Here is a 20,272-nt window from a genome sequence, read left to right on the forward strand (position 1 = left end):
TCTTTAACGTGCAAGAGATATGGCTCTCTCTTAACACGGATCAGCCATTTATCGTCCCCTTCCGACGGACTACTCTTATACTCTTACGTTACTTGAAAATTAAAGGCAATGTGTTGTGTACAATTTGATCTGTGAACGACATATCCGCTTATTATGACATTGAAATTAAATTATTTGGATATAAAACATTTTCAGACATATCTCCATGAACACTTAATTTGGGAATCTTTGTCAGATTTTTTTTTTTAAGTTCAAAACTGGTATATTATAATTATTTTACATTGTCATTTCAGGGCTTTTTGTAGCTGACTATGGGGTATGTGCTTTGTTCATTGTTGAAGGCCATATGATGACCTATAGTTGTTAATTTCTGTGTCATTTTGGTCTCTTATGGACAGTTGTCTCAATTGCAATCATACCACATCCTTTTTTTAAATTTATATTATTAATAAAATTGAGAATGGAAATAGGGAATGTGTCTAAGAGACAACAACCGGAAACCAAATAGCAGAAAACATAATACATAATTTGGATTTAAAGTGGTAAAATCACAGCCGTCAAATCATGCATCCTGTCATTGTTTTCATTACAAACAATCATTTTCATAATGCTTATCTCTTCATACTGTTATTTTTGAAGTCACAAAATTTGTAAGAACCCTGCCACTTTCTGAATGTATCTGTCCCAAGACAAGAGCCTGTAATTCAGTGGTTGTAGTTTGTTGCTGTTTAATATTATATCTGTTTTACATTTATAGTGTTTATCAAGCCATAAGTTTTCTTGTTTGAATTGTCATTTTTTGGCGTTTTATAGCTTGGTATGCTATGTGTTTTGGCACTTGCTCCTTGTTGAATGTAATATGGCTACCTATGGTTTCAAGCCATCTACTCTCTTAAAAATTTGTCTCTGGTGGAGAGTTATCTTACCACATCTAATTATTTTTATATTGATAAGGAAATCAAGAGAGAAACATTAAATCTAATATATCAACAAAAAACTTTTATTATTTTAACAACTAACAATCGACAGAATGTCTGACATGAAAATTGACAACATATTCTGCATTAGTTCTTTGAACACTAATGGCAAATGGCTCACTTGGATGAAATGTAAATGCAACAAGTCTTCGTGCAGCAGGCGGAGGGTTGCGACCCACAACACCTGCATGGATCCTAAACTTCAGAAGTCCGGAATCTCTAGCATAAAACCTGAAGTGATAAAATCAAAATTATAAATAATGCCAATAAAATATAATAGTTTTAATAATATACATTTTACAATACAATAATCAAAATAACAAAACAAGAAATACAATGGACCACAATCTTGTTATTACGGTAGATATTTTGTTTGAATTCGAACGCCTATTTTTTTTTATGTCTGTTATATCCCAGGCCCGTAGCCAGGAATTTCCAGGGGGGGGGTATTTGGACTCATGAACTTGACTTTAACAGTCATAACTTGAACAGAACGTTGACTTCAACAGTGCTTATTTGGTTTCAAGGGGGGGGGGGGGGGGGGGGGTTTCGGTCGAACCCCCCTGGCTACGGGTATGTATCCTGTACTTAATTACCCTGGTATGTTAAAATCTCTAAAGATGGTTAAAAGATTACTGGATTACATCATTTGGTCCTGGATTATTCACACCAAAACTGTCATGTTCCCTAAAATCAAGCTGTTTTTTTGTTGTTTTTTTTAAAGTGAAACAAAAATCTGCCTACAGATTACAACAGAAGTATTATGTTACTGTTCTGTGAAGGATGAGTACTATATTGCCTATAATGATTGCGTTTAGATTATGTATTTATCTCGTAATTTCTGTGTAAAAATAAATGAATCTCTTTGTATTAAAAACTTGACTAAATTAATATCATTTGTTATTATCTTCACTTTCAAAAGAGTTGTTACTGTATCTGTTCGTTTTGTTTTCATGTCATATAAATTTTAGTTTTAAGAATTTAATTCTTCAGCAGAATACTTTAATTTTTATTGCATATTAAACATATATAATAGAATAAGATGTGGTTTTGTTCAGATATTGTAGGAAGTCTATTTATTAGTTATATTAATATAATATGAAAGATTTATTTTCTTCAGAACAGCAAGTTCTATTCACCAAATCTCCTTCATACATGTAGTAGGAAAAGTATTCTATCAATGCATCTATTTTTTTAATCTATAAAATTTACATATATATGACATGATATAATTCATAACACTGATTTTATAATTTCTGTAGTCAAATGGTATTTACAAATGAAACATCAAATATACTGTAGAGGCCTCGGCTGCCAAATGGTCTAAGTAGTTCTACTACTATAATCACTAGCTAGTCAACACTGAAGTTGTGAGTTAGAATCCAGCTCATGAGGGTGCACCTGACTCCAATCTTAACTGACTAGAGTTTTTAATTTTTCTATCGAAGGTCAGTGGTTTTCTCCAGACACCCAGCTTCCACCACCAATAACCAGGTGCTCCGCAGGGCACAGCTTTATATGACCGCATTGGTCCTAACCCTGAACAGTTGGGGCAAATTTTGTCACAATATTCAAGCTTCATACTGTCTGAATTTGGATTGAGATCAAATTTTTGACATAATTTAGGTTTTTGTCACAAAATAAATGTGGTCAAAGATCTAACAAATCTATTTTAACTGGAAGAAAAAAAAAAGTCCATTTATAAGTAAAATACAGATATACGGGTACAAAATTTTAACAAAATTTCCTTCTAAATACTAGCTTTTGGTCATAACAAGCTTCTGTCCAAGTTTGGTACACATCCTGGATAGTATAAAAAAGTTATTAAAACTTTAAAAACTTTAACCTCAGAGTGAATGTATTGTTTCCTGGCAGAAAAACTAAGTCCATTTATAAATACAATGTATAGACTGAAAAACAGAATTTTATTTTTTACAAAATTTACATCTGGATACTTTCTTAGGATCATAAACAAGCTTCTGTCCAAGTTTGGTAGAAATCCAGGATAGTTTAAGAAAGTTACTAAAACTTCAAAAACTTTAACCACAGAATGTAAATTTGTGGACTAAAGTTGAAGGCTCAACAAAAATGACTAATGAAACTATTCAAGCTTGTAAGAAAAACTTCTGACAACTTGTTAAATGATGAATACTAATTTAAACAAAAGAAAGTAATCATATAATATTATATAGTGTGTTATCATTGCAAACTAAATATGAAATAGATATAGGAAAATGTGGTAAGAGTGCCAATGAGACAACTCTCCATCCAAATAACAATTTATAAAAGTAAACCATTATAGGTCAAGGTACAGCCTTCAACATGGAGCCTTGGCTCACACCAAACAACAAGCTATAAAGGGTCCAAAACTTAAGCCCATTTGTGCATGGATCACCTGAATCTATGTGCATTGTCAGCAATAGCCACAGTAGCAGTAGCACTCTCCCATATTTGTTTAATTTCTCTTTCTTCAAACTTAGGCAAAAACCATCATTATTTAAGGAAAATAACATAACTGTTTATTTTACCCAGCCAGGCCATTTTTTTTTATACATATTCTAAGCTGGAAGTGCAATTTGGTGAATTAATTTTTCTTAAAAAAATAAGTTTTTGACATAAAATACTTCACCAAAGGGCAACCTGATACAACTTCATATAGTTTAAACATATTTTATTGTTCAAAATGACAAAAGGATCAGACACAATAAAATATGTTATATGTTAACAACTTCATATGCTGAACCCTGAACAGTTGGGGCAAGTTTGGACATTATATTTAAGCTTTATACTGTCCGAATTTGGATTGTGATCACATTTTTGACATACAATAATAGGTTTCTGACACAAAATAAATCAGGGTTGGCAAAGTATTACCCGCCTGGGAATTCCCGGGTGGGAAAACCCAGGTTTTCCCAGGCTGGGCAATGCTCCCAGAAATGGGTAATACTGGGCATTACTGGGCAATATGATTTTTTAAGCTTATTTTAACACATAATAGTTGAGACTTGGTGTAATTTTATAGTATCACAGCTAAATATATACTTTTTATACAGATAACCATTGAGTCATTTCTAGTAGAATGAAAAATTCAATTTCATTCTGTTCTTCATTTATTCTATATATGTAAGCAGAATACAAGATTTGCACATTTAAAGATACCTTGTTTATATATAAATTCCAAGCATTGTTTCAATAATCCAAACTTTGATAAAAATGCATTTTTTATGTGAATACTCTAGTTCAGGGAAGCAATGCGCATGTGCAAGATCGATCGTGATTTTGCGTTATCGACTAATTAGATACGAGATTTGATAAACTGGGGGCATTATCAGTTTATTGATTTACCAGATCGGCTTCGTTATTACTGTAGTCATATGCATAATTTATTTTCACATGCTATGGCAAACGAAAATATATACAACATATATGACAAATAAAAGGCAGCAGAGAACAGAAGTTACAGAGTATACAATAATATTATGACATTATATGTGATATAATTTTCCAAGCGGCTGCATTTGAATAAATTCATATAGTTTTACTGTCAGAGATTTAGAATAAATTATCTATAAACTTGTGCCGATTTGGCTAAGAATAGTAAAATAAATATAAAATTCTATGCGCACAGATCTATACGTTGGACATGATAAAACAAAATGATATTCGTCTTCCAAAACATTCATATTGCAACATATACAAATTCTATTTTCTCTTTGAGTATGTAGATAACGACCAACTTCAACATTTAATCTAAGTGTGCCGCTACGCAATTTTGTTAATATAGATACATTACAATGAAAATCTAAGTATCTTTCAAAACCAAATACTACTTTATATCGTTTATAAATACAAAGTTTGTTACATTCTTCTAAAGCTGAAGATTCCACTGTCATATTAAAACAGACTATTTTGACCGTTATGTTAATTAATCTTAATTACAAAAGGAACGGTTAGATGATATATGTCACCTGACTTTGAATGTTACCTTCACGCAAAAATGGACAGATTCATGCTGTGATGTTCACTTAGCAGATCGTCTGTATATTCAAGAAGGTACAGGTGCTATTTCATTACCATATCTGACGAACTGATCTTAGGTCATAAAAATAAAAGTCAATCAACACCTAGGCCATATGGTATCATAAAGTTTTACCTAAAACTATTAATCTCACCAGGCGACAGTTAGAGACAATTTATATACCCTTAATAATCGTAATCATGTTCTAACAGTTAGGTACCATTAAAATATATGTTCAAAATGCTAGCCCTGATTGCATGCGTGTATTTACATAAATGTTTTGTGCTTAATTCAAATGCATCGGATATTGACAATTTTTGAAAGGAGGGGGAGATGGACCGTTCAGCATTTCATTTTGATATATTGTGAAGCATACATAATATTGTATACAGAACATCTAGTTAATTCCAATATATATATATATATATATATATAGTTTGGCATTTGATTACATACTTTTAATGCACAGTTCTGTTGTATATTTATTTTTGTGTCAGAAAATTCACGTTAGTAGGTAGAAAAATGATACTAAATTTTTTGTTATACTACAATTACTATAGAAAAAATACCCCCCCCCCCCCCCCCCCCCTAGACAAAAAGAAAACAATTTTTGTCGACTTGTCGAAAGCAAGGAGGTCTTTAAGATTTATGTGTGAAATAGCTGCCTACTTGGATCTTTTGACATACATCCTTCTTTTTGACAAGTTTCGCGAAAGCGATACTTAGCGATGCTAGGTTCCGTCGTCAGCATTTAGGTTCAGTCTGTGGTTAAAGTTTTGTTTTCATTTTTCCGTATTTTACTACTAGATGAACTTCGTTTTTCCTGAACAGTTAATTTCATGTTTTGTCTGAAGTAAAGGTTTTCGTGCAGTCGTCAATAACCGTTTTGTTGAATCGTCCAGTTGCAAGTTAAATGCATATCCATGCAGGTCAAGATCATGATAATGATATATGAATGTTGAAATTATTTTGTTCTACATTGCGCTGGACTTTCACTCGTGTGTTCAAAATGCAACAGTCAGAGTAAAGACATTTATATATCTTATAAGTGGGTGCGGCTTTTTTGCTAAGATTTTAATTCCATATGACGATCTGTAGCTGTTTGATTTTATGGGAACTTTATATTTTTATTATGGTTTGAACAAGGAACGTATATACTGTACCAAGGTTTAACGGTCAGATTATTTATACAATATTGAAAACATAACATTTATGAAGCCATGATGTTTATTTTTTATTGAGTACATCGCATAATATCATTCATTACGACTCATCATGATGTGTTATGACCAGCAACAACTTTTCAAAAAGCTCCGTCTTACATGACAATCATATGGTTTAGATTGTTTATCTATATTCTCCCGAAAAAAGGCTAAAGACAATAAATTATGTAGTGTCACCATTGTATGCTATACTGTTTTGGCAATTAATGCCATTACGCCAGCATGTTTCTGGAAATTATTCTCAATCAACAAAAAAATATATTTCTGCACATAAACTTCTTCAAAGTTCTTAACAGCTTCCAGGGACTTGAAGGACCTCGTTCCTTCTTTATCAAACATTTCGTTTTGGCTTTTTGCAAGCAGTAATTTCAATTTTCTTTTCCAATTTTCTCCCGTAATTTTTAAACACTATGTCCCGAAATTATTCAAAATATTACTTATTTTACTTTATTACACATAAACATAAACAAACAAAAAACAGATGACACTCAACGACTTCACAGGTAAACGGGAAAGCGGCAGGCGTCCTAATAAACGCCTATTAAACACCGAATATTGATGTGTACCATATATGACTTTGCCCCCAGTTCAACCAAATCTCGTATATTCTCGCATGAGTTTTAATTAAACGCTTGACCCACTCAGAATTCTAGGTCGCGAACAAGCTTTCCCTGAACTACTGTATTGTTATTTTAATTGTTATACATTCATATTGCTAAATAAACACCCTAAGGGGTCATGCCATTAACATTTATAGAATTGAAAGGGCTGATTATTGTTACATAAACAAATCTGCATTCTAATCTGAATAATTTCTTATTAATTAGTGACCGTACATATACATTATTTAAATGTATTTTTTTTCTTACTTCTTAATAACATGAATAAGAGTTATACTTATTTGAAAAAATATTTTTTTGCTTTATATTTACAGTTTGACCAATCTAGACAAGTAAAACAAGTTATATATATATCTCAAATGTATTTCATTTGTGTTTGATCACTGAATCCTCTATAAAATTTAGTCCAGTATTTTATATTACCCAGTATTGCCCAGTATTACCCACTAAAACCCAGTAAAACACAGGTTTTCCCAGTATTTCCCACTGGGCTGGGCAATACTCATAAAACCCAGGTTTTTGCCAACCCTGAAATAAATGAGTTGAAAGATCTAAAAATAAGAAATGGGACATTTAATTTGCCTTTTTAAAGGTGTGATATATCCAAAATGTAATAACATAGTTAGATTCAACATATACACCAACATTTTTATTTTAGTTGAATTCAAACAAAGTTTTAAAATAAGGCCACACCAATTTAATTTCTTGTTCTACGGATTTTTGGACTCCAAAATTTGGGGCGAGCGAGCGATTTGAAAATTTTAATAAAAAAATATTTAATTTGCAAATTTTTGAGGCGAAGCTTGAAAAGTAAAGGCGAGCGATTATAATTTTTTTTTGTAAACATAAAATAATAGGTTTTGACAATATTAAAACTTGATTTATCACTTGTACTTTGAAATTTCTGAAGTATTTTTTCCCTGTTCACCAAGAAATAATTAAATCTGGTCTATGTATGTGTGACTGACAATGAGACAATTCTCCATCCAAATCATAATCAGTTTGGGGGCAACCCCTTAATGTTATAAATATTCCTTTTACATGTTGTATGAGGGATCAATAATATATTTGTTTGTACAAATGGGCTCATATTTTCTCATAGAACTATATATCTATCTGTTATTAAATGGTCAAAACATGTCCAAGAATTTAGTAATATTCCTGGACTTTAACCATGTTAACACATTTACTTGAACAGTTTAATATTATTCAAAATAAGTGAACCCCTCTTTAAGAAAAATTTGTTTAAAATATGATGTAACTCTCCTCTTTTTGAGTACAAAATTCTAAGTGTTCAAAGGTTTTGTATAGAAGAACTATACAAATCCTTGGTATTTCTATTTTCTTTTCTACATCAGTAAAATGACCCCTTGTCTGAGGGAGGGTTGTTCTCAACCGGATAATAACACAGTTCAAAGTACGGCCTTTTACACAGGGCTTTGATACAGACCAAACAACAAGCTATAAAGGACCACAAAATTATTAGCGTACACAATTCAAACAGGAAAACCAACGATCTAATTTATATATCCAAACGGGAAAATACCAATGAACAACATCAACAAACGATAACTGCTGAACGACATGCTCCTGAATCAATCAGGACAGGTGCATAAACATGCAGCGGCTATGGATAGTTTTGTTTCGCCAGCATACAATATAATTGCAGTTGAAGGCACATCCTTCAGAAGTTCTTTGTACTTTATTCTAGCAACAACGAACATTTGTTGATAGGGAATATAAGTAAGAGGGAAAGAAACAAATTTTTTGTTCTTCACGGAAATACTGTTATAACTTTTTATCGGAGCACTCCAGGTTTCATGTTGAAACAAATATTCTCACAGATATTTACACAGTGTGGTGGGGTGCTTTTATGTTTAAAATCGTTATATACAGGTTAGACTGTGACTTCCTTTAACAAATGTTGATATCTTATAATATTTTAAAAAAAACGGTGCGGGAAATGGACATGATTACAATTCCGAATGCGGGAAGCGGGAATATAAAAAAAATAAAAAAATTCTGTTTTGAAAAAAATAGGTGCGGGCGGGTCCGTCGAACAAGGGATCAAATTGGTGTGGCCTAAGGGCCAAAAATAAAAAGTTTAAATGCACAATAAGATTCATAATATCATATAGAGTCTCAATAATTCAGAAGTTTGATTATGGACCCTTTGGACCTTAATGTAGACCAATTCAATAAAATGCTTTGCTGAGCACAGCCTGATAAAACTGCTGTGGTTGAACCCTGAACAGTTTGGGTAAATTTGGTCACAATATTCAAGCTTGATACTGTTTGTATTTGGATTATGATCATTTTTTGACATAATATAGGTTTTTGACACAAAATAAATGTGGTCAAAGATCTTACAAATCTATTGCATAATACTGTGCAATTAAAGATTTCTTCTTGAAACTTTCAAAAATCGAAATTTGAAAAATGTTGAAAAAAAAAGAATGAATCACTTAAAAGAATTGTAAACAAAAAGTCCCCCCCCCCACCACCACCCCCTTGGAGCAATAAGCCTAAAACTTAATCCCAGCCTTTCCTTTAAAGTATGTAACCTTGTAGAACAATTTTAGAGAGATCCATACACTTAAACACAAGTAATTGTCTGGAAACTAGAAACATGCTTCTTTTTGGTCCCTAATTCCTACATGTTTTGGGCATTTAACCAAAAACTCAATCCCAGCCTCCCCTTTGTTATATGGAACATTGTGGAACAATTTCAGAGATATCCATACAATTACACACAAGTTATTGTCTGGAAACTAGAGAAATGCTTGTTTTGGGCTCCTTTTTGGCCCTTAATTCCTAAACTGTTGGCCCGGGCCCCATAACCCCTAAAATGTATCCCAACCTTTCACTTGTGGTTTTAAACATTGTGGTATTATTTAAAAGCAATTGAAATACTTATACACAAGTTATTATCCTGAATTTATTAAAATGTTTGTTTTGGGCCCGTTTTTCCTAACCAGTAGGGACCATCATCCCCAAAATCGATCCCAACCTTCCTTTAGTGGTACACGTATTGAACCTTCTGAAAAATTTCATAAAGATCTATTCACTTAAACTAAAGTTATTGTCCGAAAACCAATGTGTCTTCGAATGACGCCACAGAAGACACCATCTGGCATCATACAATCCCAAAAATTTGCTTGCGGTCGTATAAAAATGCGGCCCAATATCCAAATAAGTAATACAAGATTAGATCCCCCAAAAATTAAAGACTTTAAATAATCCCAATGAAATTGGTTAAAAGATCTAATTGAAGATTTCTTGCTATTGTGCAATACCTATTTGACAACACAGTGCTATTTGGCAATATTGTGCTATTGCACAATACTTTGTTGTTGCAGCAGCACAATACTTATTTTATCTGTTATAGGTAAAATACCACCATTATTAATCTTTTTAAATTTGCACTTTTCAATCTTTAAGCCTTCCCTTTGTGGACTTGTATGGTACATTGTAGTACAATTTCAGAGAGATCCATTCTTTATACTTTATACACACATGTTAGTTACAACAAACTACAACCAGATGCTCCACAGGGCGCAGCTTTATACGACCGCAGAGGTCGAACCCTGAACAGTTGGGGCAAGTATGGACACAACATTTAAGCTTGATACAGCTCTGAATTTGGATTGTGATTTACATGGTTAGATTCAGCATATCATAGTACCCCAAGAATTCATCAATTTTTAATGAAATCAAATAATGTTCAATTTTAGACCCTTTAGACCTCAATGTGGACCAATTTGATAACCGGGCCCAAATATAAAAAATCTAAATACATGGTTAAATTCAGCATATTGAAGAACCCCATATATATTCAATTTTTGTTGAAATCAAACAAAAAAAAGTTTAATTTTGGACCCCGATTTTGACCAACATGAAAACTGGGCCTTTAATCAAAAATCTAAGTTAACATGTTTAGATTCAGCATATCAAAGAACCCCAAGGATTCAATTTTTGTTGAAATCAAGCAAAGTTTAATTTTGGACCCGTTTGGCCCCTTATTCCTAAACTGTTGGGACCAAAACTCCCAAAATCAATCCCAACCTTCCTTTTAAGGCTATAAACCTTGTGTTTAAATTTCATAGATTTCTATTTACTTATACTAAAGTTATTGTGCAAAAAACAAGAAAAATTCTTATTTGGGACCTTTTTTTGGCCCCTCATTCCTTAACTGTTGGCACCAAAACTCCTAAAATCAATCCTAACCTTCCTTTTGTGGTCATATACCTTATTTTATAATTTCATAGATTTCTGTTTTCTTTAACTAAAGTTATTGTGCGAAAACCAAGAAAAATGCTTATTTGGGCCCTTTTTGGCCCCTAATTCCTAAACTGTTGGGACCAAAACTCCCAAAATCAATCCTAACCTTCCGTTTATGGTCATAAACCTTGTGTTTAAATTTCATATATTTCTTTCTATTCTTATACTAAAGTTATTGTGCTAATCAGTCTGCACCAAAAACTTTTTCAACTACTAGTCCGAAGACCAATTTGCAATATTCTGACATTTTTTTGGGGGGGGGCCAAACAAAGTTTTGCAAAAACTTACTAGTCCTAACCAAATTTTACTAGTCTGGGGCATCGGACTAGTGGCTAACCGTGCAGACTGCTGCAAAAAGCAAGAAAAATGCTTATTTGGGATCCTTTTTGGCCCCTAATTCCTAAACTATTGGGACCATAACTCCCAAAATCAATCCCAACCTTCCTTAAAATTGTGGTCATAAACCTTGTGTTTTAATTTCATAGATTTCTATTTACCTTTACTAAAGTTATAGTGTGAAAACCAAATGTCTTCGGACGACAACGACAATGCCTATACTTCTTACCAATATACGACCAAAAAATTTTCAATTTTTGCGGTCATATAAAAATGCTTGTTTTTGGCCCCTTGCTAGTTTCTAATTAACTGTTGGTACCATAACCCCCCAAAAATAATCCCAACCTTTCTTCTGTGGTAATGAACCTTCTAATAAAATTTCATAGAGATCCATTCACTTAAACTAAAGTTTTTGTGCCGAAACCAAATGTGTTTTTGAACGCCAATGACGACAACATGATAGCATTATACTTGTAAATGAAAAAAATTTGTGGTTGTAAAAAAATAGTGCTATTGTTCAAATTTTAAACATGCATTTTAAATTCTTTACCCCTTACCTTATAGGATGATCCCCACAAGCTTTAGGTCGTTCCATCATGGATACCCACTTGTCATCATAGCTGAACAATGCTAAATCTAGATAAGGACTACTACTATATGACTGAGAACTGATAGGTAACTGTGCTAACAAACGCCTGACTGCTTCGGTTTGACCTCCAAATTTTGCATTAATAATTGTTTGCTTAAATCTTTGCTGCATTTGTCGTGCATATATATTACTAGATGGAGAACATGTAAATTGTGCCTGTTTGTCAAGTGTGGCATTTCTGAACATATCACAATTACTTTCAAACAGTTCCAGAAGTAGTTCTGATGTGTTTTCAAAGACAGCTGTGATTTCTGTTGTGATCATGTTATAAACAACAAAAAAAGAAGGCTGAGAATTAGGATCTGAAATTCTAAGAGTCACAACATCTTCACTAGCGTATTTAATAAGTAAGTGATTTTCATCCAGAAGTTGCATTTTCCACATCCTAAGTTCATTGAATTGTTCAAAAAATTGATAAAACTTTCGAATAGCAAAAGGTGTTCCGTCAAAAACTGCTCTTTTATACAGGAATACAAGAAATCTATGTTTTAATGAATTAATACTCTTCTCACTATACGGTCGATGAACCTGACCTTCATTATGCTGCCGAGGAATCGGAGTCTCACTATATGGACGATGAACCTGACCGTCACTATATGAACGATAAACTTGACCTATAGAGTTGTCTAGACCTAAATGATAGTACAGTTGATCATCTTCACAACAAAATCTTCCTATACTTCTTACATCAGTAAATCTCCCAGATGGATCAACTTGGAAAATATGAATTGTTTGTTGTTGAACAGAGAGTACTGCTAATGTGTCTTTGTACAAATATAAGCCCTGATTGTGTGACAGAAAAATCTTATCACATTTGAAATGTCTTGTGTCACATAAATGTCCTGTTTCAAGTTCTACTAAATGTAGTGAGTAATCTTCAAGAGGTGACTTAGCATTTGGTGTGACAGCTTCATTATTTCTATAAATATCATAGAAATGAGGGTGAGGTTCCTCAGGAATATAAGTAGCCGAACCTACAATAACATACTTTCCATCATCAGTAAAAAGACTACATTCACGATTTAGATGTTCACCATTTGTTGATACGTGTGTGGCATGTTTAAGTTTGAAAAAACATTCAAACAAACAATTACGGACTTTTCTGTAGGTATTTTTATTGTCAATGAATGTGTGCAAACCTTGTTCTTCACTCTCTCCAATATATTCACCTCTAACCCCTTGTAATAAATGTTCTGCTGAAGAAGATCCCTGAAATGTGTAGATTTCAATTGATGTCTGATCAAAAGAAAATGCAATAAAGCATTTACCATCAGGAGAAAATTTACGTAAAAAACAAGGAGGTTTCTCTATATTTGCAACAGTACAGTTTGGAAATATATTTGTATATAATTTTCTGGCCACATTGAATTGTGTACCACTCTTTGATACATGGGTTTCTCTCTGAAAAAGTCTATACACAATATTTTGATTCGGTATTTTTCTTGGTTTGAGATCCAATTCATCATTGCAACAGTTCTTTGTTTTAAAGCCATTCATTATTTGTCCCCTCAATCATATTCCTGAAATATAAAATAAACACATAAAAATAAAATATATCTTATCCTGATTCCAACGTCTGGTTATAACTTCTGATGTTTTTCTTCTTATCTTAATGATCTATGTCAAGATAAATTACATACATCATATGCATGTACATCTTAAATTGAACTGTCATATATTATATATGTATTGATATAATAAAAACTCTTTCCATTTTGTGTGTACAGTTTACATTGTTTGACATTCTTTATAAGAATCTGGAAATCAACAAATAATTTTTTAAAAGCTCTATTATATATTTTTCAAGAGAAATATTAGTTGAAAGTGCATTTCAATTTTACCAGCAGAGAAAAGAAACAGTTGATAATGATTAAATGATTTTTGTGTACAAAATTTCAACTTATCATATTTTGGGGGTTCAATGGGTGCACTTGTGGATCATGTGGATTGATTTTATTTTTCACAGTAACAGAAAAAATATTGCATTTATTTATCATATATATATATATAAAGCAGTGCATTGCTTTTAAAGCAGTTCCATAAAGTTTCAATGTGCACTGCTAGAGAGAAAGTGAGAAACATTGAAAAATTGCAAAGGGAGATAATTAGTGATAGCCTTACTGAGCTTTTAATTGTAAGATAAACAGAACTGGTTTAATTCTGTTTCTCCTGTAATGCCAGGAAAATCATCCCATAGCTTGACATGCAATGTAAAAAAAACATATTACTTTCCCAAGAAAGTTATTATGTAGGTAGTAAAAATACAATTGCAATATTGTATGTTACATGTTTTTGTTTGCTTTAACAGTGTCCATATCAACAAATCATACCTACATTTGTATTTTATCATCATTTATGTATTTAAACATCTGAGAAATAGGATGAAATGTGTTGGATTCAAACTTATTTTTGACAAATTTTATGAAAATCATTAACCTTACCCTAGTCAAATGAACAGCTGTTGTCAAAGTACACAATTATAATGACACAGATACAAAGTTTCCAATAAGTGGGAAAAGCTTCTCTGGTTTTTTTTTATTCACAATTCTAAATCAACCTCTAAGTGAAAATAATTTCCTTATTTTCACTCCTTAACGGCTATTTTTTTAAGTGCATGCTCAGGAGGCGTCCTTCAGCTGGCCCCTAAACAAATATGCATACTAGTTCAGTGATAATGGACGTCATACTTAACTCCAAATTATACACAAGAAACTAAAAGCAGATTGCTCTGAGGGAAACAATTGCCATTGTTTTCATTGATACAGGTATTAGTATTATTTTCAAAAATAATTCAACTGCACGTGTAAAATACTCGTAAAATGTAATATACGTAATCTGAATAGTTATTCAACTTTAAAAATAGCCAATCCTCAATACAAGTGTATGAACAATGTACTTATTGTGTTTTATTTTTGTACTATCAATTCCAAGTTGACTTTCCACAGCAGTCACTGAGAGTGAGAGAATGTATTTCACTTCGTACCTTATCACCTATTTTCATACATGAATTCTAGGTGGAACCCCATTCCTAACTCTTTAATATATAATTTGGAACTAAAGTAAATCCATTTTATATCAATCAACTATCTAAAAATACCACATGCACACAAATTACATAATATTAGGATAGAGTGAAGCAGTCCACAGCTTTTAAGAAAGCTAAAACTTGTATATATTAGTACTATTCAGTATTGTGGGTATTTCCCGTCAGGCAAGTTGCACTCATTGAAATGCTGCTATATAACAAGGTTAAAGGATATTTTTTTTTATACCAGATAACAGCAAAAATGTGTACCCTATTGTATGCAGGATAATCTTCTCAAATCATGCTACTCTCCTTTACTTTCTTTTTTATGACCTGAACAATTACGCTTTTACCTATATGGTTACTCTGTGAATTATATATTACGCATATACCAGTAGCTAGTTCATTCTAAAATCCCTATATTGGTCTTGTATGATTAACAACATGAACAAAATATGTTCATGAAACAAAACTGTATGTTTTTCATGATTTGTTTTGCATAAAAGACTGAATTTATTTTTTATATACATGTAGTTATTCAGAGAGTATCAGAGGAGATAATTTAGCATACGACATTATAAGACTTTATTTTTATGCTTCAGAATGTAATAAAATATGACAAAAAGAAAATTGTCAGGTGAAATGTGTGAGTATTTAATTTATTATTGAAGAAATAACAGTACATAGATGTATGTTGCCATGAATGAAATGTTTATCTCCTTAACCTTTGACAGTCATCAGTGACCCAACGAATCGCCAATAGACTAGGAAATGCTGTACATGTATTATATCATCTTGTGATACTTGACAAACCAAACAAACTAAAGCAGATTTTCGTTTGACTTTTTACGTAAAATTAACACTCTGGGCCAGAATTGAAAAATATATTGGTTAGCCCCAACCCTATCCAAAGGTACACACAGTGGGCTAGGTAGGTAGGCATTTTCTTTTTTTATTTTAAGGCAAAGAAAAATAGAAGTGTTAGATGTTTTTTAGTCTTAATGTCTATCTGATTAAAAAAAAAAATCACAGCAGGACAATAATAGATTTTGAGTAGGCAGCTACTTTCTGGGTAGGTAAGCTGGTAAGGTTAGGGCAAGCAAAAATATTTCTTTTTTATAGCCCTGTACACTGCAGTGACTGAGTGTGATACAAGAATTATCTTTTAATGCAAGAAATAGATCCATACATGTATAAACAGACCCCAACTATAAGAAAAATATTATCAGGGAGCTACCTTTTGATTTTTTAAGGGGAGGAGTCTAGGATGAAATTTGTAAAAAAATAAAATAAACAGGACAGGAGTTTTAAGTTAAATTTAAAGTTTAACAAAAAAAAAAAAATATGTGATGACAATTTATAATTTATAAATGTAAAAAAAAGTCAGGACCCAATAGAGTAAAAAATAAAAATGCAGGACAGCGTTACACCTAAATAAAAAAATGCAGGACAATATTTTTTTTTACTCTGGGTCTGTTCGCGCCCAATCAAGTTCACCCCCTTTCACGTTCGCACCCAATTGTTATTGGTTTTGTGTTTAACAACGTTTTAATCAAGCTTTGACAACATTGTTAAACACAAAGTGAATTCCTATAAGTATATTTGTTGTCATTGTCTCAAAATAAAGTTCACGAGACAACGTTTTTTTTCTGTGTTGAATCATAGATGTAATACCCATAGATAAAGCTCGCCAAAAGTTCCCCACTGTTCTCTATTGTTAGATACAAAGAACCATGACCAAATTGACTGTCTTTGATGTTATATGTGTGTTGTACTCAATCAAGTAACTCTAGCCATATCTCTTATCTGTTGATCTCATTGACCAGTACAGCATAATAGATTTTCTTAAATGTCTTCTCGAGTTATGTCCCTTCTGTTGTTAATATATATCTATTTTTAGCGCACTGGACAGACAAACAGAATGGTCAAAAAATGGATGAAATCGATCAAAAATTGTGCATTTTACGAGGGAAATATTGAACTAAATTCAAAAATGTATTTTTTAGGCTTGTGTCTTTATATTTCATAAAAACTGTGTTCCTGTTAGTTACTGAAAATGGGAATAGCACCTTTTTGAGCTTCTGAAATACACCTTTCCTTTGATATGCTTCATTAAGGTGTCGAACTGCGTTGAATTTGGGAAAAAAATAATTAGAAAGTACAATGTACATTATTTTCCTTTTTTCATCAGTTTTTCTAGTTTTAAAAGAGAAATTGTCCTTTTTAAATCATTTTTATATTTTTCAGAATAAGTTAGTTACTAAATCATAGATGAGTTTTATATATTTTATGGCTAATTACAAAAATTATAATAATTTCATTCAACATGTTCAAGTGGTTTATGAAATATGTATTAATTATAATTACTGTAAAGAGTTTTAAGTTTAGTGAAATAACAAAACATACAAGGCATTGAAAATAATTTTTGGAGCATACATATTTTCAACTTGTTTAATGTTTTCTAACAATTATATTTTCAATAAACTTGTTGATAAATAATAGCAAGCATTGTTAATTATAAGATAGAGTTAAATTGATATAAAATTTAAACAGGATCAAAACAGAAGTTCTGCCTAAAAAAAAAAGAAAAATATTCACATTTATTAGTTTCTTTTCGAGAATAATTTGTAATCATTGTTTTATCTAAACAAATATTATTTTTTATAATCAAGTCAATATAAAATATATATTTTGATTTTGTTTCTTTCTGATTTTTAGCATATTTAATTGCTAAGTAACTTTTAATTGTCAGTTTTCTATTGTCTTGATTGTCAATCTGCATCTCAATGACCAACTGGTTCATGTCATTATCAGATAAGTGTGAAAGCCATTACAACCCACATAGAACCTTTGAAGTCAGGGTTGAGCTTCATCTATGGGTATTACATCTATGGTTGAATAAAATCTTAATCATGCCGGTTTTGGTTAGTGTATTGCTATAGCTTTATTTCATTGTTTCAAAATGATTATGAAGTGAGATTCTGACAACCTTTTTTGTTGTGTTGAATAAATTTTAAATATGTTTTGGTTAGTGTATTGCTATAACTTTATTTCATTGTTTCAAAATGAAGTGAGATTCTGACAACTTTTTTTGTTGTGTTGAATAAATTTTAATTATGTTTTGGTTAGTGTATTGCTATAACTTTTTGTTTCATTGTTTCAGATCAAAGGGTCCAAGCTGTTAAAACAATTATCTTTTGTCTTTTTCATTTAAAATGTCCAATGTTTTACTTAAACAAAGTTATGTCATGTATGTATTTACATCAAAGCAATTTAAATCAGCAATTATGTAGGGTGCGGAAGTGTATTGGGCGCAAACAGACCTGAAACCATTTTTTATCCTACCCTCTCCCCCCCTAAAAAAAAATCGAGACAAATGGCATGAATGGTGGCTAACTTATTATTATTTAATTATTATAATTACAAATTCTTAGAGAATACATGGAAGGGTGCTCTACCGTTTTCTATTCAATCAAAAAGGATTTATTTTGTCATGTTGTTTTATATTTAAAGCAAAAATTATGCGATCATGGATTTTTTAAATTTTGTTTACTGTCCAGTGGCGGATCCAGAGGGGGGGTTCCGGGGGTCCGCACCCCCCTTTATTTTGGCCGATCAATGCATTTGAATCGGGACATATGTTTTGCACCCCCCCCCCCTGCACCCCCCTTTGCCCTGGGCTAGCACCCCCCCTTTCGAAAATTCCTGCATCCGCCACTGCTGTCCATGATAATTTGGCCGATAATTTTGATATCATCGCTTGTATGATACAAATATGTCTAATCCTTAACTCATCAGTCTTACATAAAATCGAACCTACACATAAGAAGGGTGCAAAAGATAATAAAACAGAATAGGAATGTCTTCTTTTTGTCAGTTTTGAATAAAAATGCAAGTCTGCTCTGTTGCATTTTTTTATATAAAGAAAACTCAAGAGGTGTTCCGAAATATTTCTTTACCATATTCTGTCATATTTACTTTTTTAATTTTATGACATATAATACATTTTTTCCAGTTTTATTTAAGTTTACATTATGTCTTTGTAACTAGAATTAAAAATGGTATTTTTTTTAAATATTGGAATGAATGAGGTAACGCCATAATTCGCCCTTCGGATATTTCTAGGCTTTTTACATTACTCTATGTAAACTTACGAGACGACTCGGGTAAATTCTTTTAATCCCACGCTATCGCCATTTTCAAGAATCGATCTTTGCTGCACAGAACACCGCACTAGCCCAAATTAAACAACCATCGATACTGAGGTATGGTATAGTCCTATATTAAAATATAACGTCAGATATTTTGCATTAGAAAATTCAGTATACTGCAAAGTAAAGATGATCTTCCATATAATACATAGTTGACCGATCGCGAGAATGGTATAAATTATTTGAGGAAACGAAAGTTGAATACATTGCTTTTGTACAATAGTCTTACTGGTGATGTTACGCTGTCTGGAAGGTCATTTATGTAGCACAGGAACAGGATTGGTCATAAGACGGTGCCCTGAGGGACACCAGAGTCAATTTTTTTTCGCCTGATGATTCGCCTTCCACGATGCCGATGGTTCGCATTTGATCTGGCGGTCAGGAAGTTCTTAAGGTGGTATGGGAGGAATCCGGGTCCGTTCGCGCCCATTCACGTTCGCACCCACTCATTTTCGCCCCCTTTCATTTTCGCACCCTTCATGTTCGCACCCAAAGTCCGTTCGCACCCTACATGTTCGCGCCCAATTTTGATTGGTTTTGTGTTTAATAACTTTGTCATCAAGTTTTGGCAAGTAGTATTCTTATAAGTATAATTGTTTTCATGGTCTCAAAATAAAGTGAGACAGCATTTTTTTTTGTGTTGAATAAATCTTAATCATGGGTGCGAACGTGCGAGGTGCGAACGTGTAGGGTGCGAAAGTATATTGGGCGCGAACGGACCTGATACCGTATGGGAGTCTAAAATAAAAATGATAGAATTTGTTCATACTTTGCCAAAACGTAGTATCTATTGATATATGTTGAAAAATATAATAAAAATGATAGGTCACCGTGCATTTCTCAAGGCATTTTCTCAAGCTACAGGACGTAACAAAATAACACATTTTGTATGGATTATACAGGAAAAAACACCATTTTGTGATTAGAAACTA

At 32.3% G+C, this 20,272-nt stretch overlaps 2 protein-coding genes across 7 annotated transcripts in view; one reads left to right on the forward strand and one right to left on the reverse strand.

Moving 5' to 3' along the window:
- Positions 1-986: 986 nt before the first annotated feature.
- Positions 987-19,060, reverse strand: LOC143072367 (DET1 homolog). Its single transcript, XM_076247257.1, has 3 exons — positions 18,950-19,060; positions 12,013-13,624; positions 987-1,208 (listed from the first exon to the last, which is right to left on the reverse strand). The coding sequence occupies exons 2-3, from the start codon at positions 13,599-13,601 to the stop codon at positions 1,016-1,018; spliced, it is 1,782 nt and encodes a 593-aa protein (XP_076103372.1). The 5' UTR covers positions 13,602-13,624; positions 18,950-19,060; the 3' UTR covers positions 987-1,015.
- A 204-nt stretch (positions 19,061-19,264) lies between these two features.
- LOC143072368 (heterogeneous nuclear ribonucleoprotein K-like) overlaps positions 19,265-20,272 on the forward strand; it is a 33,541-nt gene continuing 32,533 nt past the window's right edge. For 4 of the 6 annotated variants that reach the window (XM_076247260.1, XM_076247263.1, XM_076247264.1 and 1 more), the window contains exon 1: positions 19,265-19,394. The gene's annotated coding sequence lies outside the window, so the exon portion shown is untranslated. The remainder of the gene's footprint in view (positions 19,395-20,272) is intronic. The other 2 variants (XM_076247258.1, XM_076247262.1) reach the window with 1 other exon arrangement.

Source organism: Mytilus galloprovincialis, chromosome 4 (assembly GCF_965363235.1).
Source record: "Mytilus galloprovincialis chromosome 4, xbMytGall1.hap1.1, whole genome shotgun sequence".
Lineage (NCBI taxonomy): Eukaryota > Metazoa > Mollusca > Bivalvia > Mytilida > Mytilidae > Mytilus > Mytilus galloprovincialis.